The sequence below is a fragment of the Anas acuta genome, chromosome 3, assembly GCF_963932015.1.
Source record: "Anas acuta chromosome 3, bAnaAcu1.1, whole genome shotgun sequence".
In the NCBI taxonomy this organism is placed as follows: domain Eukaryota; kingdom Metazoa; phylum Chordata; class Aves; order Anseriformes; family Anatidae; genus Anas; species Anas acuta.
The window spans coordinates 24,561,480-24,589,429 of record NC_088981.1 but is presented as its reverse complement, the minus strand read 5'-3'; the positions used below and the strand labels follow the sequence as shown (position 1 = coordinate 24,589,429).

Below are 27,950 nucleotides of genomic sequence, written 5' to 3'. Positions count from 1 at the left end.
GGGAGAGGGGGCAGAAAGAGACAGAGGTAAGGAGTCACTTACCCTCACTCCCATGAACCTGTCCCTCAGAACGATCCATGAAAGCAAGAACACAAACGCTTTGTTGCAGCAGAACAACACGGAGACATCCGTAGTGTTTATTTTCTTTATTGCATGTAAGTAAAGGTAGTTTGTGAGTGTCCAAAGAACACCAAAGGGTGCTGCCTTGGTAAAAAACACCTTCAAAGTCAAGCCATTGTCTCCAAAAAATCGGCAGCACTCCCTAAAACAAGGAGAGAAAGGCAGCATTAGTACACAAGCCAGTCACAATCTGTAGCAAACAGGGGTTTTTCTTGCTCCTCATCTTTTCCTTTGGGGGAAGAAGGGCACAGACCTCAAAGACAAGTCAAAAAACAAGTTTCAGCACCTGCTGCGTCAGCCACCAGCTGCACAGGGCACCAACAGGGATGGGCTCCAAACAGGGTAGGGGCAGCAACGACAGAGCAAGGCGGAGGTGAAGCCAGAAGGCTGAATTTCACCCTCACAACGAGCACCTCCAAAGTGGGCCACTGAAGCAGCGTGGGGTTGCTCTCCTTTCACACCGGTGGGGACCAGGACGTGGAGGGGCCTGGCGCTGCAGCCCCCTCCAATGCCCAGTGCTGCAGCTGGGGATTTGGGGGATTTGGGATGTGCCCCTCAGGGCTGGATCTGGCGACGTGCTGGGGTGGCGTGGGGCACAGACGGGGTCGGGTGGCTGCATGGGCTTCTGCTCACCTTCAAAGGCCCTGAGGCCTGGAAGTGCTTTAATGAGGTGCTCTGGCAAAATTTGAGCAAAATTAATTTTCCTCTGACAATGAATGCCAAATAGGTTTGCACACTGCTGCCTTGAATTTTAAGCTGTTTTTTCTTTTCCGTTTTTTTTTTTTTTCCTGAAACTGGCCATGCGAGTCTCTCTATTTGGAGCCTGCTGAAAGCGTGTTTTCTATCCACTTTCTCACGGAATGGGCTGCATCCGTTGGTTAGCTACAGAAACCAAGGCGTGCTCTGAGCCTTTTCAGATTTCCCTCATCACTAATTCTCTCCAATCTTACAGAACTATGCCCAGCTTTATAGTCCCATCCCTGTTTCGTATGTCGTACAGCACCTCATGATAGGGCTTCAAGGTGGACAACTCTGGGAATACCATCGCAAATCCAGGAATTAAGTTTGAGGATTGATAATTGAGGATCTCCTGGGGGTCACTGCAGCGTCTGCACCCCTGCCACATCCCCTCATGGCAGGAGGCAGCCCAGCCTTTGCCCCGTTCCAGCAGCATCTCTGGAATCCATCCATGCAAGAGCTGGCTCTCTTGGCCTTATTTTCAGTGAAGCCCAAGGTGCATTAAGAGAAACACGGCCTCTTTTTGTGCAAGGATGACTCTGTGCTGTACAGGAACCCTCTCATATTAATTGTCTCCCCAGGTCTCCTATCACTTATCAAAGGACAATTTTTCCTTGGTGCCACCACACAGCTCATGAAGTGACATTTGATTGAGAGAGCTATCAGGGAGTAATGCCAGATGGGGCAGTAATGCTTGTGGGAAGGAAGACAGGGAAGGGATATAACCCACATTGTAATCCCAAAACAGCTGGGGGACAAAATCACTCCAGGAAAAAACAACCTTCAGCTCTAAATATTTTGACAGAACATTTTGGACACCGTTCCTCCTGCTGTCTGGTTGTTTCGGTTTTGCCCACAAGGGCACACTGTACCCATTGCAGGGCCTGATGTTTTATGGATACTCCCTGGCAAAAACAGAGCCCGTGTCCTGTGGCTCTCCAGACGTGCCTGAATGTGCCAGAAGCGCCTGCCTATGAATATTTTAACAATCTCATCTGCTAATGAAAATGTAATTTTTTACGGAAGACAAAAGCTACCCTAACCCAGGGGCGGTCTGTAAGCTCTCAGCATCCTGCGGAGCCAAACTCAGCAGCTGCAGATCCCGAAGCGTCCCAAAGGTGCAGGACGGATGGGGAGCCTGGGTTGTCTACTTGCAATTTCACAGGACAGCGACTTTCAACCCTGCCTGCTGGCTCGGGCAGCACAGCGGGGCTATGCCTGCAGGTGCGATGGTTTTAAGCAGCACGCAGCATCCACATGGGCAGGCAGCTTTTGCTCGCCGCGGCATCATGACAAACACCTACTGCTGTGCTCTGAGTCACTGGAAATGCGCAAACCTGAGCTGCTCTTGATGCCCACCTCAGGAGGAGTGGAGCCCAGGGAGAAGCTGTTTCTTGCCCTCATCTCTAAAGGAGGGGTCCAGGGTCTGGTAAGAGAAATGCCACCTTCTTTGTCAAAAGAGAAATTGCCACCAAAGACTGACCAGACCTCCTCCTGCCTGCATTACCAGCAGTGCTGCAGTAGGCAGTCTCACTTTCAGCATGGATAATGGCTGGAGAGGCCATAGGGAAAGGGCTGACACAGGGCTGAGGTGTGCTTTGGCCTTGTGCATGGCCAAATAGTGAGACTGGAGCTCCACTGTAATCACAGCAATTGGTTGAAAAAATAAGCAACGCAAGGCATCAGTAAGGCAATGGTGAAAGGCTGTGTAAAACTGGAATGGAAACATCAAATTAAGAATCTTACTGCCTATATATAGATGTATATATACATTACTCTAAATTGTTGGTTTCATAATCCTTCATGTGCTAATTCTTCTTCTTCATAATCTTTTTAGTGTGTATCTTCATTAACCCAGCAAACAGCAAATTAGCTCTGCCCCATTGTGCATGTCTGCAGCACAGCAAGACTATCAAAATATCTCAGGCGCTGGAAATGAGCATCTCCAGCGAAGTTAATGACAAATAGTTGGTGCCAAAATTGCATGCTAAGTAAGTAAGAGTTAATCTTATCAAAAGCAGGTGTTGCAGTCAAATAAAGCTTGCAAATAAAACACAACTCTGAAGCTCCTTTTTTTTTTCCCCACTGAGCTCATAATTACATGCTTAACAATATTCATCTTCGACTGCCTTTTTTTAATCTTTAACCATTGCTAGGTAGATGGGATGTTTCTTCCTGCCTTGAACCTTGTACAAATGAATGTATAAATTCTGCCCAAACTGGAAGGAATGCTTTTTGCATCCTTTTGCAAAATAAAGCCATTTCTTGAAGAGGGAAGGTAGACAAAACCCAGAAAAAGCATACACAGCGTGTTCCCCTAGCCCGGGGGTTTAGCCTCTTGATGCTGGAAAGCAAAACTATGCCAGAAAAGTTATTACACCATTGAGGCTGCCATTATATTTTTGGGAAAGGTGCAGCAAAGTAGAAAATATCTGTGAGGAACGCACATCATAAGGGAATATTTTGCACAAGCCAGTTATTTTTCCTTTCCAGACTGTTAACTGTTGTTAAAATTTTCTCATTTTCACAATATTCATACTGGAACCTTCTCCAAAGCATGTTTTGTTCTGCTGTTGCTCCTAGTCATTGATTTTTGTTCTTTGTAGGCTGCATTTTTTTGTTTTGTTTGACCTTGTAAGGTGTGTACCTGCAAACTGAATTTAGCTAAATTGCTCCTGATTTTCACCAGCGTGAGCATAGGCTCCCCAGAACAGAGCTAAGCAGCCACCGTGCCAGCTAATCTGGCCTCTTGATTAGAGATTGGCAGGCAAAACATGTTTTGCTCATCCCTGCACTGATGAGGACTGCATGGATAAATAGTCTGCAGTAGCGCTGTTGACAGTCGTGCATTTTCCCTTCGATGTGTGAACAGAGACACGGACTAAGGTGTCATGCATGAATGTCTTCTGCGTGACTTGAAAGCCAAGCAAAAGCCAACAAGACAGACAAAGTGCCACAGCTGTTAAAAGAAAGGAAGGAAACTAAAATCAAATTTAATTTCTTACATTGAAAACAAAAAGGGACTTTTTTCATATTTTATCCTGTTAGAGCCACATCCTTTCTCCTGCATTATGCTCATGAGATAGGCAGAAGAGTACTGTGCAGATACAAAACACAAATTAAGCAAAAACATTCCTCAGAAATCCTCTCCAGGAATGTACCCGGTGTGTTTCCCTGAAATCTTGCCTCCAGCTCCACTTTGCTTGAGCCAATGCTCATGTGAACTGCAATCACAGCAAAATCACCCTCCCAGATGGGCAGATTTTGGAGCCATGCTAGTGGAGGGTAGATCCCCATTTTACAGACGGACAAACTGAGGCACAGAGCAGCGGAGTCTGCAGGTGCTTGAAGGAGACAGGATGAGGAATGCCTGTAGGCTGCATCTTCTGAGATCTGTTTCCCGCATGTTTATTTTGTAGCCAACTTCTCTTACTGATCAAGACAGCCTCCGTGTGTGTCGTTCTGGCATCACCACAGGTCCATGTGCCAGCAGAACAGTTGCATGGAGGCTCCTGTGGTGTGTCCCAGATCATAAAACACTGCAAATAAACCCGCCAGCCTCAGCAATTTCCAGAGAGGTGCCCGAGGTGCCTGCAGTGCCTTTTAAATATCAGCCTTGGCAAATCTCAAGCTTGGAGTACCGTGTCCTTAGAAAGGGCAATCCAGCAAGGGCAAGCTATCATAAAAGCACAATTTCTGCAACAGATTACGTGGGGAAAAGTTTCTTTAATTGATTGCTCCTGGCTACAGGGTCAGGTCAATTTGAGAGCATGTCTACAAATCTTACACTGCAGGAAACTCAAGCAGTGTGTCACCCATGGCCCTGCCATGCCAGTGCTCTGCTCAGAGCCTGGCAATGAGCCCAGGTCCATGCCAAGTCCTTGTGCTCACCCTCCTCGCTGTGTCCCTGGGATGATGTCCCCTTCCTTGCTGTCTCTCCATGCGCCTGGGGCCCCAAGGGGAGGTTTCTTGAAACTAAGAAAGGATGGAGAAGCCCCTGATGTCAGGTAATGCATGCCTGCTTTCCTCTGCTCTGGGGGGAATTTGTGCAGAGAAAAAGGCCTGAATCAAAGCTTAAAGCACCAGTTAGATCTGGGGCTTGTCACTAAACCTTCCTGCTTACACAAACTGAAAAATAACTATTCAAGATACTAAGCAGTTTCTCAGAAATGGACATTGCATAAAATAATCTAACAGTTTGTTAATGCCCATCAGCTCATGCTTATGTTTCTGTAAGCATTTTATTAAATGCGATAAATGACCCTAAAAGTCAATCCAGCATACAGCTAACATTTTTAAGTGTATGTCTGATGTTGAGCAGTACTTGTTTCCACACGTGATTCGGGGCTGATGTTCTGCCTTTTAGCTTTGAACTGTTCCAGGAGTTTCCAGCTCGTTTGCAGAAACTCATTCTAGTAGGAAACAAAATGAGAAAATTGTCTTCTCTTGAATTAAACAAAAAATCTCCAGGCTGATCTTTCTTCTCTGGACTAGGGAGGCAGAGGCAATTGGTTTTGCTCAGCACTGTACATGTGCCAAACTATGCATTTGCACAATAAATGGTCCCAGGAAATGCTTAGTTATGGATTTACATAATACACCAGAATGGCTCCAAAAGAAGCAAATAATACAAATCTTACAAACCACCTGCATACAAATTTCCAAGACAAGTTTTAGCACACACTCTGAGCCTTAATGAGAGACTGTTTAAACTAACAACAACAACAACATGCATTTTAAAAGAAAAAGACCAAGCCCCAGGGAGAAGTCACAAAGTGTAAGTTGCCTTAGCACAACAACTACAAAAGGGGTGCGAGCCTCTGGCTGCAAAGGCACAGGGAAGAGTCTGCCCCATGCCCTCGATGCCCCTCGTCCTCCCAGATTTTCTGTCTACAGCAGCAATTCCCGTGTTCCTTCCTAAAAACATTTGGGACTGTCTTTCCCCAGTGTCTCGGTCTCCAGCTCTCCCAGCACTTCTTCCCTATTGACAAAGCCAAGGGACACAGGTGCCCTTCCTCGGGGAGGGTCGATCTGGCACAGTCCTCCGTCCCCATTACCTGCCTATGCTCCCTGCTGGCTCCAGCTCTGGCCTCCCTCCCTTCCTGGCACTGAGATTTTGTCAGAGGAGAGAGGAGTCTGGAGATGAGCTTCCAGCCTGAGGAGCGTGCAGGGAGCTTGGAGAAAAGGGGCACCTCAGAGCCCAGCTCAGTCCCCACAATTTCCTGCTGTGCTGCTGCCTGTGTCTCCAGAGTCAGGTTTGTCACTGTGCCCGGCGCACTGATCCTGTTCATTTTGCTTCCATCCACTGCAGGTGAAGAGCAGTAGTCCAGCCCTAGCACACACTGCAGCCTTCAAATACACGACTGGCTCCACAGGCTGCAGGAAATGGATGATATTGGCATGAATATTTCATTTAATTTTTGCCTCTGAACACACTGCAGTACTTTGTGTCGAGGTTGTTTGCTGTCTGGGGAGCAGGGCCACCAGCCACCTCTGGAGTGACGTGATGGGAAGTGCAGAGGTTGATGAAGGTTGTTGGTGGTGAAGCCAAGAGCATCACCACTGCTCTGCTAGTGCTTCACAGGAGCAGTACAGGATATCACAGTGAGATATTTATTATTATTATTATTTTTTTTTGCAAGAGCTTTCCTGCACAATTTCATGCCCACAGGCACCAGAGCCAGCCGAGCCCATGCTAGTATGTGCTGCTGGAGCTTCTGGCGCTCTGCCTGTGGCCTGCTGCGTGGGGCATGCCAACAGCCATGGGTCTTCCACCAGGCCAGGGGGGACATGCCATTTTGGAAAACAAGGCAAGCATTACTAGCAAGAAGCTTGTGATGTGACAGCGTGCACATAGTTCCCACATGCTGCATTACCTGGCATTTTCTGCCTTTATACCCTAGCGGCACCCAGAGCCTGAACTGCTTTATACTTTTCTGGATAATTGGTGTTATACAAATCAAATGTAATACCGTTGTTATGTGTAAGCTCCAAGCACCCAGCCAGACATCACACTTGGATGTACTTAGAGACAAGCTTTTTGGTTATGCACAGAGGCTGCTTCACGGAGCAGCTGGTTACAGTGCCCACAGGGAGCTGCTGCCCTCGACTTCATCTGGGTTAGCACACAGCACCTGCCTTAAATCCAAGCCAGAGCCCACCAGACTTGAGGCCAGGAGGCATTTAGACCAGACATCTCCCCTAGGCAGCAGCAGTAGCTGACACAGGAAGGGGCAGAGAGGGCAGAAAGCTTTGCAGGTACCTGGGGCTCCTGATGAGCCTGCGGTGAGAGCAGCAGGCAGCTCCTGCTGTATGCTTGGGGCTGGAGGATGAGTGAGAGGAACAGGCCTGTTCAAACTGTGAGGTGTGAGGGCAGGAGGCTACCCTGAGGGCTGAGGTTGTGCCCAAGGGGAGTACACGTAAAGAACCACCAACTCTTACATGTAAAATACATGTTTTAGATACGTGAAACCACAGGTAAGAAGCAGTCAGCAAGGTGAACCACAGCTCATCACGGTCTTTCCTCCACAGCAGGAGGAAGACGGTGGGAGTGACTGGTGGCAGAGCACAAGCAGAGGACTTGGTCAAGAGCAGGTCACAGCAGGGTGTGCAAATGGCCTCTCTGCAGCAGTGGTCACAGCAGAAGAAACAGGGAGGTCTACGTGCCACACCTCCTCTCTGAGAGGGGACCCAGTCTGCCCAAAACTGGAGTGACCACAAGTGGGGTTATGGATCAAACTAACAAAATGGGTGGTAGGCTGTTTCCAGGCAGTATTTACTCAAGAGTTCAAAAAAGCCGGAGGATGACTGTGGGGATCCATAACTTGGCCCTTAAAACTGCCCTCCTGCCCAAGGAAATGCCATGCTGATTCTTTAATAAGGTGTGGGGGAGAGATGGTAAGTGACAAGTTTCTAAACTTGATGTGTGGGACTAGACAAATTGGTAGCAGCTTTAATGAGACTGGAAATAGTGGCCAAACTGATAAACGTAACCTTTGTAGGAGGAGTTGGTATGGCCTAGAGAAGTACCACTATACAATCCTCTAGGAGTTATCAAAGTTTCCTTTTTACTGAGAGAAAAAATGTACATAAATCACAGATTCTACATTTATAAGGACTGTTACTCTTCTTCCCTAACATTTAATCATAATGACAGGAATTATACGTAATAATAATCTTTTATTCAAAATCAGCTTTCTATCCTGTCCACTGCTGGGCTACCATCCCACATTTGTATGTGGGAACATAAGGGAGAAAATTTGTCATTCTCTAGGCATCTGTGTGACTGTAACTTATCAAAGGTGCTATGATAACATGACCCTTCACAAGGAAAACTTGAATATCCAAGGTATGGTGGGCAGAAAAGACTGATCCTGGTTTTTAGTATGCATCCTGCAGGATGAGGTATATTATACAGGGTCTAAATACTCCAAATTCTTTCTTCTTTACTCATCAAGCCAAGAAGACTTCATCATTCTGAGCACTATTCCTCGATGCCCTGATGGTCTGGTTGGATTGGGTATCTCAGACAGGCACAGAAACCCCACATTAACCCCACAGCTAGCCACAGAAACCCATTTGGCCCCCACAGGACTCCCTTTCTTCACTCTGTCCTTCAATCTGACTTACAATTTACCTCTTGAATCCACCCTCGTTTTCTGTTGAAAAAGCTATCCTAGGAACAGTATGTTCACTGGACACCTGTAGAGTGGATGTTAAGACTGTGACTCAAAGGCAGGCTGAGTCATTCTACAGATATGCCTACTCTTTATTACACAAGGATTGACAGGAAATCTAATCGGGGCTGTGACTGTGGCTGGCCATCCATTTTGAAAACAATGCTGCCAGTCATCTTCAGCCTGCAGCGTGGCCTCCTCCTCCCGGTCTCACCAAGGGGCGATAGGGACAGGGAGGGCACCACTAGGGGCATGCTGACAGGGCTGCAGTCATGCTGCTGCTTGCATGGACTTCCAGCCTGGCAGGATAGCTGAGATGAACCTGCCCAGGCTCCAGCAGGGCCATTCTGGCACGTTCCCCATACCTAAAGACCACACAGAGCAAATGCGCACTAATTGACAGGGACTCTCCCCGCTGCGGCAGTGCTCCCCTCAGCAGGCCACAGAGCAGTGCCACACCGGCCGCCATTTCAGAAGTGCACCTCAGCTTCTGGGGCGTGTGCCGATTCTGCCCATTAAAAGCTGAACTTGGTGAAGCTGGTGTTTGCTTTGGTAAAACAGAATAAAACAAACAAAACCAAACCTTGCCACATTATGTTTAATGTTTCCTTCACAGATTAGGCAATTCCCTGAGCTCAGCAGGCTGCAGAGGCACGGTGAGCAATGCTCAAAGCACTTCAGTACTGAAAAGCAGCAGCCAAGAGGCTGGATTGGAGGTCGGCTGCAAAGCTCTGCCACAGTTTTCCTGAAAGAGCTTGGCCAAGCCCCTGGCTGGCCTGCATCCCCCCCTCAGCAGTGTCCCAGGCCGTGCTGGGCTGAGTCAAGCACTTGTGCGGTGCTCGGCGCGTGGTGAGGGACAGCATATACAAACCCAGGCAGAGAAAAACTAAACATTAGGCTCTCAAGGCTTTCACTGCCGGAGTCAACATCGTCACTGCTCTCCGTCATCATCCGAAATTTCCATTGACGTCAGTGGAAGTTCAGGGTGTGAAAGGCCTGCGGCGTCTGAAACTGTGCAGCGATCACTTGCGGATATCTTGAGCTTGGCCTGTTCTGATTTACATCCGGCTTCTACGCTGCAGCTGTGACCTGTACCCTACTTTTTGGAAGAGTCAAAATGAAACTTCTGGGAGAAGCTGGCCACCTGGCCCTCCCGGGAACCTTTTTTTTTTTTTTTTTTTTTTTTTTTTTTGGTCCAGGCAGACAAAAAAAATGGCAAGAATAAAATGCTTTTACAAAAGCTGTAACAGTTGGCACTCTGGTTTCTGGAAATGTTTGGGTCTCTAGTTTGGAAGCACAGTGCTGACAGAGGGAAAATGGTGCTGTTGTGTCTTGGGAGAGGGAAGAAACTAGGCGGGACATGGGACAATACAAGGAAGAGTGAAATGCCTTGGTAGTAACTGGCTACACAAACACTCGTGTTACCATATATATAATCATACATGTCTGTTAGAAAATATATATGTAAAATACATACATACATACATACACACACACATTTACTTCAGACCTTTATGCCTGTGGATGATCAGAAAGACTCTGCATAGAGATATGTGCAGTTAAATCTGGCAAAGCACTGCCAGCCCACAGGCCGTCTCACTGGTGATACCAGCCTTGGGCCATGGGTATAATCTATCGGCTCATTAAATCCTCACTAAATAGCAGTATCAAGCTGTAACACAGATAATGAGGGAAACAACTCAACCTCACAGTCTAAACACTAATTGTGCAGCACTGTGACAGGATGCTGGGACAGCTGGGAACAGGAAAGCACGTGATTCAGGAGCTACCAGAAGAGACACCATCAATTTGGCATCTAGTCAATGAAAAGAAGTAAAGTTATACAAAAAGAAAGCAGAGAGCTCACTGACACAACAGAGAAGCTGACATTGACAACACACAAATTGCTGCTAGGTGCATTAAGTAAACCGGGATACAGAAAGGAAATAATCTTTTCTAAATACTTTTATTTGTGGCCATTTTTAGAGTGCCCTGTATCAACAGCAGGTGATTTTTTTCTGACTGAAGTTTGTTTGCCTTTTTAATTGCACTGCTGATGTCCATTTGACACAAAATCAGAGCAGCCTCTGTCCGGTGCTCTCTGTCTTCAAGAGCACCTTGTGCATGGCAGCAGAGCAGGGAGGGGAGTGAGTGAGTCCTCAGCTTCCCATGGAGGTGGAGTGAGGAGATCTCAAGGTGCTGTGCTGGCATCTACCCTCATCCCAGCACACGATTTAACAGCACGCTTCAGAGAGTGGTGATCTTGGCAAATGAGAATGTGAGGAACTGAGAAACTCCACACTCTCACGTCACATGGAGTGAAGGAGTACAGCTAACAATTTTAGAGCCAAAGGGGTGGTGTTATAAAATACAATATACAGCACTTCTGAGATTCATATTTCTAAACAGCTTTACTTGTTTTGACATTTTTCCCAATAGGCTAGTTCTTCAAAAAACATGTTCTACAATATGTTCCTGTTGCTAGCTGCATTAATTTAGTGTAAGAAAGACCTCAGCATAAATGATAATAATGGAGTGATACGTAATGGTAACCGAACAGCTTCTCTCTGCAGTACTGACTAGTACATTTAGGTCTCTCAAGTGACATGCAATAACTGAGAATGGCTTGGAAGTCAATTACCTGTTGTCCAGGAGAAATATGTCATTTCTGACTCCTCATATGAGCACTTCCTTGTCTGAACAGTAGACAGGCAAAATTGGAAATACTGACATCACTGTACTGTTAAAGAAGGACTGGAATGCACAGAAATGGAGCCATGACAGCTGAAATTCCCAGACTGTGCTCATGAAAAGCTAGGTAGATACAGCTTCAGCTAAGAGCTGTGGGAACCTGTGTGGTTTGGATCTTTGAAGACATGTCCTACAGCATTTGGTCAAGAAGTTGTAAATTATTATGTTCATTTAATTCTCAGTGAAACAATTTGGTGAACCAAAATGCTAATTCACTGAAATGGAAGCTTCTGAAGAAGGGTACAGGTTCAAAACACTTTTAGAGAAAGCACTGAGAGAGGTTTTGAAATTGTTCTATTTGAACATTTTAAGTTAAGTCTTTTTTATAAAGTCAAAACGGTTGTTCACTAAATCTATAGTGGAAAATAATGGAAGTGATCAAAATCAACAAAATTTTAAAAAAGAGTTGGAAAGAACATATTTTAGTTGAAAGGAGGTTTTATTTTCATTTTGCATCTGTGGATGCTCTTGTGTTTCACCTCATTAGGAACAAGATTTCTTTTGAAATTTCTGAATGTTTCCTGGAAAAAAAAAAAAAAAGCAATTGCCTGCACAGTCTGTTAATGACACATTATATTATCCCTTCACAATTCCTCAATGTGACTGCATAAAAGCCTCTGCTGACCCAAGCCTCACAGGCAAGAAAGAACTATGTTTTAAGGTAGGGGAGTTTTTCCTCCATACAATATAGTTTATAGTTATCGTTATAAATAAGATCCGTAGGAGAAAATTTTAAAAGAAATCATAAACCTTACGCTGCTAGGAAGATCACACATACCAGTTCAGCTGCATTGTCTGAAGGAGTTTCCTCCTCCCCAGTTTTCAGAGTTACAAAGGAGTCTGTAAAAGTATGGGCAGTGTTTCATGAGGATCCTACGTAAAAGTAAAACTTTATCTGAAGACTCTTCTTAAAACGTAAGGTACAGAGAAATCAAGATCCAGCAGAGCCTTGTTTGCTGATGTTGATGTCGACTTGGAGTCCAGAAGCAGGAGGAATAGCAAACAAATACCCCAAATAGCCACAGAGACCACTTTATGCATATTGTTTTACTGGACGGCTTAGGGCTTTAAAAATGGTATCAGCTGCCAAAGTTATTAAATCTTGTATTCTTTTTTATTCCAGAATGGTGTAGCTTTCTTTGACCCCCTGGTTTCTACAGGAAGAGTTAGGTGGTGCAGACGTGGGTCGCTGTTGTGCCCCCACTTCTGGCACATTTGGTGGTGACTTTTATTCCTACTCTGTGATTTACAGCCAACTTTCTCATTAGAGACAAAATAAGAGCGTAAATAAACTAATGGGGTTATTAGCTCTTGATTGCTTCATTTGGAATGAAGTAAAGCAAGCATGATATTAAAAAGAACAGAGCAGAAATATAAAGGGAGAGAGAGATCAGATAGAATTGATTAGTTCCACAAGTAAACAAAGAGATTATGGCACTGAGGTGACTGCACTACTGCAAGGCTGTAAGAAACTGAGATCTATTTGAAGTTGCTGGAAAGATCAGAAATGTGAATACTGGTGAGGGATACTCAGAAATCCCAGGGAAGCAGATTGTAAGGTTTCAGATTTGCTGAATTAAAAACAAGACAAAACAAAACAAAACAAAACAGACTTGGAGAGTTCAGCTGGTGGAGCAAACTGACATTTGCGACTGCAGGAACTGCTGGAAGCTACAAGCACATCTCTGAATGAGAAACTAGCCATTATTATTTATGTGTTTGGATGTGTTGGGATACACAGTGGTTCTTTGGAGGCCAGGAAATTTGCTTTAAATCTGAAGCCTGCCACAGATACTCTGCTTCAGAGTGTTGATCTGTATACTTTAGAAACATTATTTATATGAAATAATTCATATTTTTAAGGTTTTACTCCTACAAGACAAGAGATGGTGGAGCCATCATCAAAACATGGCAGATGAGAAGTCTTTGGCCAGAGTGTGGTACCACAGAAGTACAAAACACAAAGCAGTCGGGTCTTGTCATTGCAATGCATGCGTGGGGGGAATGTCAGTGTGTTTGGGATCAGGTTGTTACAGTGCACACTGCTCTCCTTCTTAGTGACATTTTTTATGTACTTGTTCTTTTTCTTTTATATTTTTATTGCCTGCTAAACAGATTGTTTTGGCTCTGCTTTGTGTGATCCTCAGTAAAAGAAAAATTCTGGCCAGAGAAGCACTCTGAAAACATTGCCCCGATGAGGAAAGAGCTGGTGCCTTGCTAGCATCTAATGTGCCACCCTAATCTTAGCTGCAAATCTACAAATTAAGATTTCAACACAGCCATCACTGATTTGCTTTGTGAAAGACTTGAAAGCAGCAAAGAGTCCTTATCTGCAACAGTGATAACACAGGAATTTTTCTGACCAAGATGCAGAACTCCTGAGTTAATGAATTGGGAAACCCATCTGCTGGTCCAAATGCTGTACTTGTGCTTTAAGCATGGAAATCACTGAAGTAATAACACATTGTAAGCCTTCCCCTCTCCCCAGCCTGTGTCAGTGTGGGATTGACTTGGCAGTGCCTGTGAAGGGATTGACCTGGACAATGCAGGAATTACCAGCCTGGGTCTGCCAAGGCCTGTCTTGTCTCCAGCATCATCCTTCCCCTGGACACCCTGCCACTTTCTTGTCTTTCTCTTCCCTCTCTTCCACTTCATCCACTTCAGATGCATCAGACAGGCACCCTCACTCAGTTCATCCATCTGTGAGACAAGAGTAACTCCCTGCAGATCAGGAGTGGTGAGAATTAAAGAACATTTCATTAACTAAAGAGCTCTGAACTGCTTAGGTGTAAGTGCAGAGCTAAAGTACAGCTCTGTTGTCTTTGAAAGGATGCTATAAACTCCTGATAAGCTGCTCAGCTCAGCTTGGACCATGCCAACCTTGCCAGCATGTGCTTGGTCTGGCAGGTGACCCTGTGATAAGGAACCATCCATCCTGCCACAGGGCCAGCTAGAATCGTCAGGACTACTTCTGGGAAACAGCACAGTGGAGAGAGGGAGAGTCAGGATCACCCACAGCAGAATTACATCGTCTGGTGAGAGCACTTGGAAGACTGGAGAGAACAGCCTTGCGATGCTTAAATGGCACACATTGACCGCTGGTAGTAAACTTGAGGTGACTCAGGGAAGTAGTATCTGTATTTGTCTCAGGAACGCAAATGTGACATTTGAAACTGTCAAATGAAAATGGCAGATTTTATACTGGATTTACCTTAATCGGAACAGATCATGTGTTTCATGCTAGAACTGTTCTGACCATTATCTGCTTCTGGGTTTATTACATTTTGATGTGCCTCTGGTAATGGCTTTAATAAGCTACCTGGAACAGAGCCTGTTAAAGAGTTTTCTTGCATTTAGATGCTCAGATACCAGGTGATAGACTGCAGCACAGACAAACATCGCTTTACGATAGAGAATTTCTAAAGTAAAACATAAGAATATCAAGAAAGACCTGCAGCAACTGTAACCTGATTTAGGGTCACAGAAGTAATTTCCGTTCTTTGACAATTTTCAGCTATAGAAATCACTCTTTTGATCTCCATCAGCTAAGTGTGCAGCTCATCCACTTTTACAGTGTTCACTTCTGGCTAAAACGAAATAGCTCTGTGACATACAGCTGCAGTTTATGTCATCCTGCTGGATTTAATGTGTGGAAGGAGTTACAGAGAGTGTGGGAATGTGATTTTTGGAGCAAGGCTGTAAGGGCAGAGCAACGAGACTCCCTTTGGCTTGCCGGTCCTGAAAGCCGAGCTGTGGTGAGGACAGCCAAGCATTTGCCAGACACGACATTACCGGGTTCATTTGTCTTCCACCTTCTACTCCTGTGACATGCTTATTCCTTCCTTCATTCTGGAGAGTGACCTTGTGATCCTTACTTCCAGGATAGCACTCTGCTTCCAGAGCAGCTGCACAGACATCACTCACAAATCAGCTGCCTCTTACCGTGGTGCAAACACACTGGGGCACTACACCTGCCCCAGCGAGCTCCTGCTGCAGCCTTGCAGTTTGCCACCTAGCAGGCAAGTGGACATCGGCTAGCAGTATTAATGCCTGCACTAAGGGCATGCCTGCTCTGTCTTTTTTTTAAGTATATGACGGATTTATAAAGCCCCTGGACTTAGACTGTAATTATAAAATGGCTTTTCTGGCTCTGTCCCAAGGCTGTGGCTCCAGGGGACGACATCTGAACGCACTACATAATCTGCATCGGATACTCTTTGGTCGCAGTTACGGGCAGTGCGATTGCAGCCATGAGCAATGGATTGCCTCGGTTAAAATGAAAATGGTTGGTTTTGTAGCAGGAAGGATGGAAGGAGGGGGCATGGTACTGCTCGAAGAGTGGCTGAAAGCAGAGGAGACAAGTACAGTCAGGTGGCCTGTTTCGGTGTGCCTGCGAATCCTTACACATGCATAGCAGGGGGTGTTGGAAAATTTAACAGAATTACTGCTGGGGATGTATCACAGCCTACATATTCTGTAAGCACTCATCTCTGCTGAAGTTCAGACATAGATTAATTTAAACAGATGACTTGTTGATGTTATCTAGAGAAGCAGGCTTGCATCTTTCTAAGATGCTCTTAGATTTCTTTCGACCTTGGATTTCATGAACATCTTTTGGTTTAACCAGCCCAGCCATGCTGGAGGCCATGCTGCAAGCCTTCATGGGGAGCTTCCCAGTGAGACTTCTCATTTGCCTGCTTCTTGCGTAGGGCTTCCTCTTTCACTGACTTTGGTAGGATCTGGACCTCTTACTTCAGGTTGCAACACGAAGGGGTGAGAACACAGCACCACGCTGGAAGAAAGCTGATCTCAAGCAGAAGAGGAATCAGTCCAAAAATCATGGGTTCATCCTCATCTACAAGGACATTTGTAATTACGTTCCCCCCTGTTCATCTGCCACGTTGCGCTATCGCATCACACACTGTGCTGCTTGGGCGTGGACCTCAGCGACACATCATCCGTTATGTGAAAACCACCAGGCTTCAGTAAATCTGCGTGCATGCACGTGCCTCAGCCTCGACTGCAAGCTCTACAGCACAGGCACTGTGTTCAGCTCCCTGTTGGAAAAGCATCTAGCTCAAGGTGCCACTGCAGATCAGGGTTTCCAGGGTGCTCATTTCGTACAAATAATAAGTGATAATGACACCTACACAGCTGATGAGCTAGGCAAAGGAGACACAGGTTTAGATAATGAAGCTCCAACCTAGCATGCACGCTAGCTGAGGAAGGGAACTAGAAATAAATAAATAGAGAACAAAAATACACAAACGAACGGTTCAGCAAGGAAAATGTGTCCAGGCTTGAGGTAAGCCAGTGCCTGGCCTGTGGGAAAGAATAAGACAAAGAAGCGTAAGGGTAAGTCTCCTCACTGCTCATCTCATCACATGGCATCTGAGGTATGTGTAAGATGATATATGCGTTAATTAGCTCATGGCATCTCGGTAGCTGAAATAGTTGGTAGGTGGGCTGAGCCATAAACCAAAATACTCCCAGCATGTGAGAGATGCTCGGCAGGCAGCTTCAGGACTGGGAGAAAGGAGCAAGCCATGTTAGCTACCCAACAGAAAGCACGGAATAATATCTTGAAGATACACAGCAGGGACAAAAATCTACCTAATAATTCCTGCTCTTTGGTTTTGATGTGAAATTCATTTAATTACTGTGCTCCATCACTAAAAGAATATCTAACTTTTCCTCTTTGGGATCAATGTAAAAACAAGGGTGCATATACCAAAATATGGCCACATGGTCACTGCACATCTTAAAAAACAGTTTTCCCTAATTATAGAGAGTAATTTGTGCAATAACGAGCAGACTATTATTTTACTAATTCCCTGTATCCAAATTTTCTCATGTTTACTACCAGAACTGGGTAATTCTGTTTTATGTGAAGCTGTTATTAAAACTTAGAGCATCCTAAGAGATCTTTGAAAATTGAGGTTTACATGCGTAAGGAAACTGCTTGCAATCAAATTTAATGTATACATAAATCATCCTTCAAAGTAAACCAATAGAGACAAATGATTTGCTGTTGATGAGATCCATAAAATTTCTTATCAAGATAAAATAAAAAGAATTTGATAAATAATCTATAGACGGCACCAATGATCAAGCTGCAAGGAGTTACTGAATTTCTCTTCCTTCACACTGCAATCAGATCAAATTAAAAACATAAATTAATATTCAGGTACCTAAGCACACTGACTTGTTCAGTGGGATGAAGACTGTCAGCACCCACTGATTTCAAATGGATTATGGATGAGCGAATTTCGAGTTTAAAATAGAGGTTTTAGAAAGGTTAAGGCTGCTAAACTTAGCGTCTCCTGTCATGGCATCAGCCACAACAGGACAGGAGCCCAGAAGAGTGCCATAAAATGTTGTTCAGAGCGAGTCTGTCATCTTGGAAGCGGGGATGCTGTCTGCAGAGAGCTGTGGAGGAAGAATTGTTTCCCAAAAGCTAAGAATTTGAAAAAATAATAATTGGGTTGTACAGAGAGTGAAGATGCGTTTGACACAAGGACTACTCTTCCAATCCTACTATAATTCATCCCCAGTGGAAAAACAGGGCTTTACTCCTTCCATGTTTGAAATGAGCATGACTTTGTCCCAAGGCACTGCAGGGGCCAGAGCCGGCACTCGGCCATGCTGGCAAAGCTCCAGGCCATCGCTGAGTGCACTGGATTTATCCTGAAATGTGAGTGGGATGGAGGGTGGAGTAAAGGGAGGTGAGCATCCATCCCTCAGCCTGGCCAGGCACATCAGTGGGGAGCACCAGCTGGGCACGCTGTGCTCACAGGCACCTTGCGGGTACCCCCTGTTTGTGCTCTGGCTCCGCTCTTCGGAGGGGAAAGGATTTTCGGAGCTGCACCAGCAGTGCTCGGAGACAGATGCTTGAGAAGAAGCAGCTTTCCCGGCATGGAAGGCAGGTGTCAGCTTGCTCAGAAGCAAGCCCGTGCAGCAGGCTGTGCAGAACTGTCGGGAAAGGCACTCGGGCTGTCCTGCAGAGCTCGCACCAACCAAGACCCTCTCCAAAAGTTTCTCAGGTTCTTCAGACACAAGTCGCACCCTGCACGTTGAGCCTCAGTAACAGGGTAATTCCGTGTCACAGCGCCCTGTGATTTCCCCATCCGACCCCACTGATTCACACAAGGCATAATCTGGCTCAGTTACTGTGACGGTGCCTGGGGTACACTCTGTTAAATCTGGCTCTTTCAATAAAAGCTCACCTACACAGCTAGAATAAAGATCTTCAGTGGCTGGGCTCAGCCCTTGTTCAAAACGTAATGCTCTGTGATGAAGCTGAGAGAGGTTACTTAATAAGCTCAAACCCTTAAGAGAGAGAAAAAATGCACTGAGCAGTAGTTCACATCATTACTAATTTTGGCACAGCATCTGGATCTCTTTTCAGACTGTTTCACAAGAAGAACGATGAGCACAGCAATGTGGTTTTGGGCTCTGAGGTGAGCCCGTCCGCCTGGATGCCAGCAGCAGAGGCACCCTCCACATGGCCACACCGTACTCTGCTCTGGTTGCAGCCTTGCTATGCCCGTGCCGAGGTGCTCAGCAGGATGCCAGTGCCCAAGAGGCACTGTGGGCTCAAACCTCATTATGGTGAGAAAGGGTTTACGAGCTGCAGAGCTACGGGCATGCCGACCACATGGGACACAAGTGGCTCTTTGCTGAAGCACCAGCTCCTTTGCTCGTGCACAAAGACGAGTGGCACACAGTGGAAAAAAGCAGGTGATTCTGTCATCTAGTCTGAAACATTTTTCACCCCTGTGCAAACTATACATGTTTGCTCGTTTAGGGCTGGCAGTACTATGGGGCTAGAACAAGCAGCATCAGCTGCTGAACAAGATCATGGGAGAGGTAAAGACAGATATTAAATGGCAGATATCAGGTATCAGTCAGGCATACTGAGGCTGATTGGGACTTCAGCATGACTTGTATCAAGTCTATTGGAAAAAGCAATTAAACCACTCTTGGAGAGGCATAAGATGACAAAGTCACATCAAAAAAACCTCTCCTGGTCAGTGCCACCTGTGTATAATTGCCAGGAGATGGGAGCGCACCAGAACGGGGGAGCAGTTACAAACAGCACCCCATGCAGAGGGCTGGGCAGGCGAGCATGCAGTAACACCACCACGTGGCTTTCAGCTGTCCACACTTTGTCACACCTGGAGGGACCACATTCAAAGCCTTGGGTGAGCTGATCCCATGCTAAGGAGCTCATCTGCAAGAGCAGGGTAGCTCAGCAACAATAAAACGAGTTAACAAGGCATCTAACCTGCTGCTGCTGGTCTCAGTGTGCCTGTTTTTTGTGTGGATTGATCCATCAGGCTTTTACCTCTGGGACAGAAAAGAGGTTCCCAAGCAGGGAGAAGCATCTGCTGGAAACCACAGGTAGATATTTATGCCTGTTTTCAGGATGGGGCACGCATCTCAGCCCTTTTGTGGATTTCACTCTGGACAGGCCTGGCCCCTCAGGAAGCACCACTGAGAATCAGTAGCAGTACCCTTAAACACCAGTCATTTACATAAATTAATTATTAAAGACAGAAACTATCATTAGCAAGGAATCGGCGGGGTTTGCTGACGACTCTCTTCTGATTTGGCTGATGCGTGTTGCTGGGGAGCTGGGAGAGAATTCCAGGTGACAAACTCGTCCAGAGCCTGATCCTTACCAACTGCAGAGCTGCACCGACGGGAGCTATTTTTGGTTTGAAAAGAGTGTAAATGAATTGAGAGTTTGGCTTACGGGGTGAGAACTGGATAACATGATGACAGAAGGGCTTTATAAACATTTATTATTCAAAATCTCTTCTGCAAATGCGGATACGCCTAGGCAATTATCTCACTTTAGCTGCAGATGGGCAATTTTGATGCGATTATTATGCACCTTCAGTACTACAAAGCTTCCAGTGCCATTCCTTTTGAAAACGCCTGAATTATGCAGAATGGCAAAACTAATGAACTATTGCATCTTTTTCCTGCCAGCTGCACAACGTCTTGTAGGTGCCATCAGCGCGCGTCATGCGCAGGAGCCGCGTGGCCGTGGCTGCTGGCCCAAAGCCGTGGCAGAGGCAGGCTGCCCGACGGAGGCAGACCGACTGAGCGGCTGAGCTGCTCGAGGAAGGACAATTTGCCATTGCACATTCAGATTATGGCATTACACTGATTCCAAGGCACTCTTTGTCATCTCCGTCTCAAATTTCCCTGGCGAGATATTTCTACGTGTGCCTAAAATCTGTTGTTAATTACTCTGCTGTGCTAGACAAAGGGTTTTTTTTTTTGGTAATGAGACTCCAGATATCAGCAACGTAACAGTGGAAAATATCTAAAGCTACACAGAGAACAGTTTGTTTTTAGCACAATTGCTGTGGAGGAAACACACTTGTCTCCAGTTCCTTGAAACGACTTGTCCCTGGTTTCTTACAGCAAACATACCCGGGAAGCCAGCTGTTAATTTTTGTGAATCATTAAAACAAAACAAAGTTCTAGAAATATAAAGCAGCAGAATCTTTTTTACAGCCTGCCAGCCAAAAGTTAAGTATACATTTAACATATGTTACATACGTTAAGTATACATATAACTGGTAGGACTTTCAAGAGGAACGTCCTCATTATGATTCTTGTTTACCTAAAAATAAAGCCAATTTGATGCTCCATTTTGAAGAGATCCCAAGAAAGTATCTTTAGCAGTTTGGTAAATTCTAATTGTACATTCATTCTTACTCAGAAACAAATCTGTTATCACATGAAGCAGCTGTTGCTGGTATGATTAAATCCTTCATAGACACTCTCAAGAGACTTGTCTGGACCCCTGTTAACTTGGATGGCTCCATGGCTGCTGATCCCACTGGGCCCTGGAATAGCTCATGCTAAGAATCTGCATCCAGGCATACCAACAATTCCATGCTAAGCACGCTGTCCACTGAAATCATACATCATTTACTGATCTAGCTTTGCTCGTAGGAGAGGATGTCATCTAGGGTCAAATGCTGACTGGACTCATCACATTTAATATAGAAAACTTCACGAAATACTGAAAATAGTAGGTGAAAATTTGATTATTTAAAATAAGTTAAGCAAAAACACTGTATAGTGGGTTGATACCCTTTAAAAAAAAATAAAGTTTAATCAAAAATAAATCAAATCATCAGTGTTTGAAACAACATGTTCTTGTCAGAGAATGGGCAAATATTTAAGGTTGCTCTAGCAGAAAGAGGCAAACAGCAGCAGAACAGGTACCATTCATGCCAATGCATTCTGGTATGTGTAATTTTGGGATTTCTAGAGACAGGACATTAAATGATGTAATAAACTAGACAAAAAAAAACAAAAAACAACCATATTTGTCCAGTGTATGCAGTTCACTAACCTTTAACAAAATGAAGAAGTAGATACGTTGAAGCTCTGCACTCACTGTATGAGACCACAGACCATATGAGACCAACTGTGGTTGGTGGGGACCTGGGGAGGAGTCTCATTCCCATGTTACAGTCTCTCACTATTCCCATGATAAGAGACTTCCCCAGGTCCCCCACCAACCAGACTTATTCCATGACTCTACGAGCTAACACTCGGGATCCCCTGGTGTGACGGTGTAACAGCAGCACCGTTTGTTAGATGGTGGACATATCAGACAGTGTTACAGAGCTGTAACTTCATTTTTATTCAAGGTACCATTAGGTAGTACAGAAAGTTTCTGGCTATTTTTGAGTGTGCTATTTAATAGGAGAGCTTTTCTTTCTGTTCTTGGAAATCTATTTGCACTCCAGCTGAAAGCACAAAAAGCCAGACTCGCGAAGAAGGCTTCACTTTCAGTTTCAGTGCAGGAAAAGCAGAATGCAGTTTTCATTTGGTTGGCTTCTACAACAGATAGTGAAGAGAATTAAATGGGGAAAAAAAGAGTACTAGGAAAAAAAAAAGAAAAAAGTAAGTTTTTTTAGATGCAACGTAAGGACAAATGCCAGATGACATTTAGGAATGGTTCTACTGTAGCAATGTGTGAGTCTGACCATTGTACTGATGCAGTAGAAGGTTTTCACAGATATAAAGGAAACACTATAGGAGTCTCGACATACTGGTGAAATAAGCAGCTTAAGCAAACAAACAAATAACCACTCAGCTCCAAAGAGAAGGAATGTGGCTTAGAAATTAATAAGCCAACTGAAACCAACTCCATATGGGAAGAGTTCAGAGATATAGGGAAGAGGGGTGGATAAGAAGGCTGCTGGGGCAGCCTGATACAGGCTTGCTGCGTCCAAGAGACCCCCATGACATGAAACAAAACCAGATTTTGTTCATTTTTCCATTTTGGGTAAGATTTTCTGGCAGGAAGCTAACTTTTGGAAAGGCATTTTAGCACTGGAATACACAGAATTGGTTGTACATGGGTGTGTGCAAGCACATGGATGAACCTGTCTACCCATCGGCTCTTAACATGTTTTACCTCAGGAAAAAAAAAAATCTATGGATGTTCACAGATATTATCTTATATAACTGCTTGATAGGGTTTTTCAGTTTCTGACACCCTGTTCATATATACCTGTGCTACTGCTAACCTTCATCTTTGGCTGTTCCTCCCTCTTGGTAAAGCTAAAGCTGAAGCTATGACTAACAAACGAGGGTGGCCAGATCCCTTAGTCCCTGACTTCACAGCATCTCCAGCCAGGTACTTGTGCATTTATATGAGGCTGTCTTTTAAAACAAACACAAATCATCCTGGGAAATCTGGACATGGGCCATAACCACTAGGCAGCTGGACAAAAAGGTTTTTTCCACTTCTGTGGTGCTGCCAGCCTCGAACACTTCTCCCTGTATCATCCGTCTTTATTGAGAGCTGTTAATTATAGCTACAAAGTCTGTTACCATACAGGCACTTTCCCTTTTTAAAGCAGCTTTAAAGGTAGCAGCCTTCAAGACATTTTGACACGGATCTGGGCTGAAAAAAATACCCTAAGCTTCCTTACCACTCCCTCCTGAATTGTGTTGTTTTTGTTTCTGTTATAAACAACACGGAAGAGCCTGTGCAGGACAGGCTTTGTTTATAGTGCATTTATGCACGGGGTGTCAGGATGCTTGATAGGATGGCTAGGGTTAAACACTTCCTGCAAAAAGACCAAAAAGATCAGCTATGAACACCATCTCCTTTTATGTTACAGCGATTGGTAAAACAGAGGATCCATGCTCATCCCAGCTTTCTGCTTCTTTCTGCACGTAGTAATTGTGATCACACACTCTCTTCCCAGTCCCTTTTTTCCTCTGCCAGCCACAAAAAGCAGATCCTTTTCAGTTGGTGCATGCTGGTCATGCACCGGAGGCAGGGCAGGGAGGAGGTGACCTCTGAGGTCCCTTCAGCTCTGCTTTCTTTGGCTCCACAGTCTCAGTCCGTGCAGAGGGGTCAGCATAGCCATGATCAGTGTAGGTAGATTTGCTCTAGAGGTCTCCTGAGAAAAGCCTTAGCAGCCCCAAGGTTTGGCAGCTTCCTTTATGAACTAGGGAAAAAGCCAGTTAATGAAGTGCTCTTCATCTGCAGCTTAATGCTGACCGGGGGTCACTCAGTGCTGCGGGACATGACATTTTTTTCAAGCAAAAGCCATTCCACAAACACGTTGTTTCATAGCACATGCCCCATCATCAGGTAACAAGAACAATTACTTCTGTCTGCAGCCCTTGCCTCAAGCACCATTACCTCATAGGAGGCACATAATACAATTATTTCAGAGTATCTGCTCAAGACACAGGAGAGAAGACAAAAGTAATGGAACAACGAGACAAAATTACAGGATGGCACTTAATTAAATCATCCTTGGAATGGTTTTGCAAACCAGGCTCAAGAGTAAAGGCCATATATTTCTCCTGATCAGGCAGTACCCAATTTTTAGTCTCCCTTAGCATTCCACATAGCTCCAAAAGCCCAGAACAGGTGATCCCCAACAGATGAAGGATTTTCAGATTAAGGGAAAGATTTTCACCAGACATGAATGTTAATGAATGTTTCAGAACATCATGGTCAGAAATACAAAGGATTGGTTTCCTAAGAAAGGAACCATGGCAATTTTCTTACTGGGGCTAAGCCACAAGCTCTCAAAGTAGCTGCAAAAGTTGGGGGTAGGTTTAGAAAGCGAGATAAGCATGTAAATGCTTATAGAGCACATTTTTGACATTTGGCTGAGAAAATTTTGTTTCAGAAGCCACAAAGAGACAGAAACCACGACATTACCTATTAATCACCTAAGAAAGCAAATCTCCCCCAAGAAACAGCTAAAACGATAGCTTGCATGATAATCTGGCATAAAGCAGCACAGCTGTATTGTGACAAGGCAGCAGCTAGGAGCCACCTACAGAGCTCTGATGGCGTGATGCACCCCTACCCTGTTGCCCACTAGGGTACGCAGTGTTTTCAAAAGCACTGCCACAATTTTTGTCAGAAAGAGGTGATTCCTCAACATTGAGAAATGGAAGATAACAACAGCATCACCCTGAGCTCCATGGCTTGGACTGCAGCTGAGCTAAGCCCAAATCAATTCTCCGTGCCCGAGTTTGACTCTGCATGCACAGCAGGTGCCCACCAGCACTGCCCCTACCACAGTCAGCACATTGTTCCAGCAGGAGGAGTCACTGCTACTGCTACTTGTTGACAGTACAACCTGGCCTCGTTTTAGCCAGAGGCCCTGGAAAAAAGTGCAGATTTTTCACTGCAGAGAGGCAGTGAAAACAGCCTAAGAATAAGTACAGATGCCCACCAATAATATCACCAACAATAATCCAAACACCTGCAGCAGAGACACTGATGACCATGAGTGTGATAAACCTCTTGCAAAATATTCACAACTTCTTTTAATTAATTGCTATGAACAAAAGTAAGCCCTGACAGCCTGCTGTAGAGATCAAATTGATTTAATTTGGAATTACTCCTGATTTGTGTCTAACTTGGGTAAGAACCAGATCTTTTAACAGTTCTTCTTGTTCTTTGGTTATTTTTTCCCCTAACAAGCTAAAGGGACCTTGCATTGTAAAGTGATTTTATTTTGAGGAACACAAAGTAAATAGGTATTATTTTAAGGCTAATGTACTGAATTAGAGAAATAGAGTTTATAAACTGCAGTTTTTTGAAAGAAAACATGCTTCATTGGGTGACATTTGCTAAAAACACTTGCCTTCACCATGTCTTGATGCTTTTGTAGCTTATTTATGACTCTGTTAATGCAGTCTGCTCTGGTGGTGATGCTCCCACCTAAGCAGTAATATAAATCAGTATGATGCCAAAAGTCAACCACACTGCAACATTTTAATGCAGATGGATAACAGAGACTCATGAATACAAAATGCTAGAAATCAATAGTAAAAAAATACATCCAGTCATGCCAAAGCAGGCTCTAACCTTCTTCCTTTGCAGAGCTGCATCGTGCCCAGGTGGCACCAGCACCTACATGGCCAGGTTCCCTGCCTGCAGCAGGAGAGCTGGGTGGTGCTGATGGTTCGCTGAATGACACTTTGGCATGAGTCGGAAGTGAACTAGCAGACTGGGAATTACTGGGGTTGTTGGCTAAGACCTTGTCTCCTCTGTGCTAACAGAAATACACATCAAACACACTGAGAAACTGGCCCACACTGTCTGACCACCACAGAGCTAAGTCTCAGTTCCGAGTGCATATATACATAAAGCAAAAGTAGCTCAGTTAGTAAGTTGGTAAATCAGCATACATGAGACCTACTACATCGGTCCTTTCGGTCCTTTTCCATTGTTACTTCCACTATTTTGGTTCAGCTCCAAAGAAATAACTATACCTCAGTTTTACCCTCAACTTTTTTTTTTCCTTCTTTGCCAAGAAAAACGTTCAAATTCCTGCAGATCAGTGGCAGCTAGTTTTGGGGCAGTATAGGGACAAAACTTGAATTCAGTGAAAAGGAACACATCAAAACATGTTCAGATATGGTTGTGGATCACTGCAGGTATGTGCAATGAATCTTTCAGTCACCCAACACCTCCCCTGTATTCAAGACTGTTGAACAGACTTAGTGTTAGCTTCTTTTGCTTTCTTTAGCCCTAATGCTTTATGAAATAATGATCGAGACCTAAATAATAAATAAACATACAAATAATCACATACACCGTTATGGAAAGTCCTGCCCTTTCCTTCTCAAAAATCTTCAGATAAAGCCGTATCATCAAAATAAACACACATTCTGAGGTATTCTCTTGCCAAAATGGGAACAGAGCTCTATTATTCCCCAGCTGGCACACACAGAGTAAATCTTTACAAAAGGTACGTTTCCTCCTGCCTGGAGATACGCAAAGCCAAACAAGGTCTTACAGGGATTTTAATTTCATCTTCCATGTAGCCAGGGAGCTTTAAGCTCTAGTGCTTTTAATTTATGTTACCTCATAAATTAATAATGTAGATATGATGGAGGGCAGATCATCAGATTAAATGTGTCATTTTATAAAGCAGTTTGGAAGCAAAAAGTATGAAGCCAAAATGAAGTACTCTTAAATGATCCATTAGGCACATAAATCATTACATGTGTTATTTCTGGACTGGACAATGGTTGAAATTAATGATAATTCAGTTACTGTAATTTTATTTTAAGCTAGCAAGTCTTTGCACAAGAAACAAGAGTGCAGTGAAGAGCCTGGAGTGCTCTTCTGTGGCCTGCTGGAATTTTCTGGGTCACTTCCCTACGGACACAGACCTGTGCAGAGGATGTATGGTCCCCTGGGAGCAAGCGTGGGACAAGTTCTCCCTGATCGATTTAGATTTGGGCACAACTCTTTCATGTGATGGAGCTGTACAGGGAGAACACATCAGTCTGTATGTGAATGCAGGTATTTTGGTTTGCCTTCATTCATTCTCAGAAGTAGGGAAGGGATTTTATTCATCATCAGGCTCTGTGAGGCTGGATACAATTTGGATGGTTTCAGCACTGCCTCAGTGAAATCACTAGTGATTCCCTCCCCATGCTGCAGACACAACTGGCAAGTCTAGCAGGGCTTACACAGGAGGTTACTTACCATGCAATGTGGGTCAGTCAGAATCCTTAATGCTTTACATCGCAGCCTAATACTCAAAATCTTACAAAGAGACAGAACAAACCTGTTCTTAATGTGCTACTATAAAGTTTTGGTGCCAGATTTACTACTGTGGTATATGCTAGAAAATGGGAAGAAACTGGTACAGCTTTAACCTGGTTTGTGTCCACGATAAATATGCTCTCCTGTGAGATTACAGAACATACACATTCATATCTATATGGCATAGTACATACACCTACAGGTATAATACAGTAGCGATTCAAAACCATAATAAACCATACAATCAGTATAAGAGGGAAGGCTCATCTATTCACTGCTCCTACATTCCATAATCCCTCTTTTTTGTATTTTTCCTAATGATCACCGTTCATTACATGTTCTTTAGCTGTACGGCGAGCTATACTGAGGCACGCCTGCCAGCTCAGACCTCGCAGAGCCACCCACCCAGGCAGGGGCGGTGTGAAGGCACTGTCTGTGCTGCGCTGAAGGCAGGCTCAGCTGCCCAGCCCTGATGAAGAGGTGGTGGCAGCACAGGTATCCTCGGGAAGATTTGCTGCCAAGACACTCAGGTGTCTATAGATTTTAGCAACCTGCCTAGGCAAGATCTGAGAATCCTCTTGTTT

General features: G+C 44.7%; 1 protein-coding gene across 4 annotated transcripts in view; it reads right to left on the bottom strand.

Annotated features, from left to right (window-relative positions):
• Positions 1 to 27,950, bottom strand: part of SLC35F3 (solute carrier family 35 member F3) — a 159,163-nt gene that overhangs the window by 6,144 nt on the left and 125,069 nt on the right. For all 4 annotated transcript variants that reach the window (XM_068676188.1, XM_068676190.1, XM_068676191.1 and 1 more), the window contains one exon: positions 43 to 262. In XM_068676188.1, coding sequence (XP_068532289.1) covers positions 43 to 262 — 220 coding nt within the window. The remainder of the gene's footprint in view (positions 1 to 42; positions 263 to 27,950) is intronic.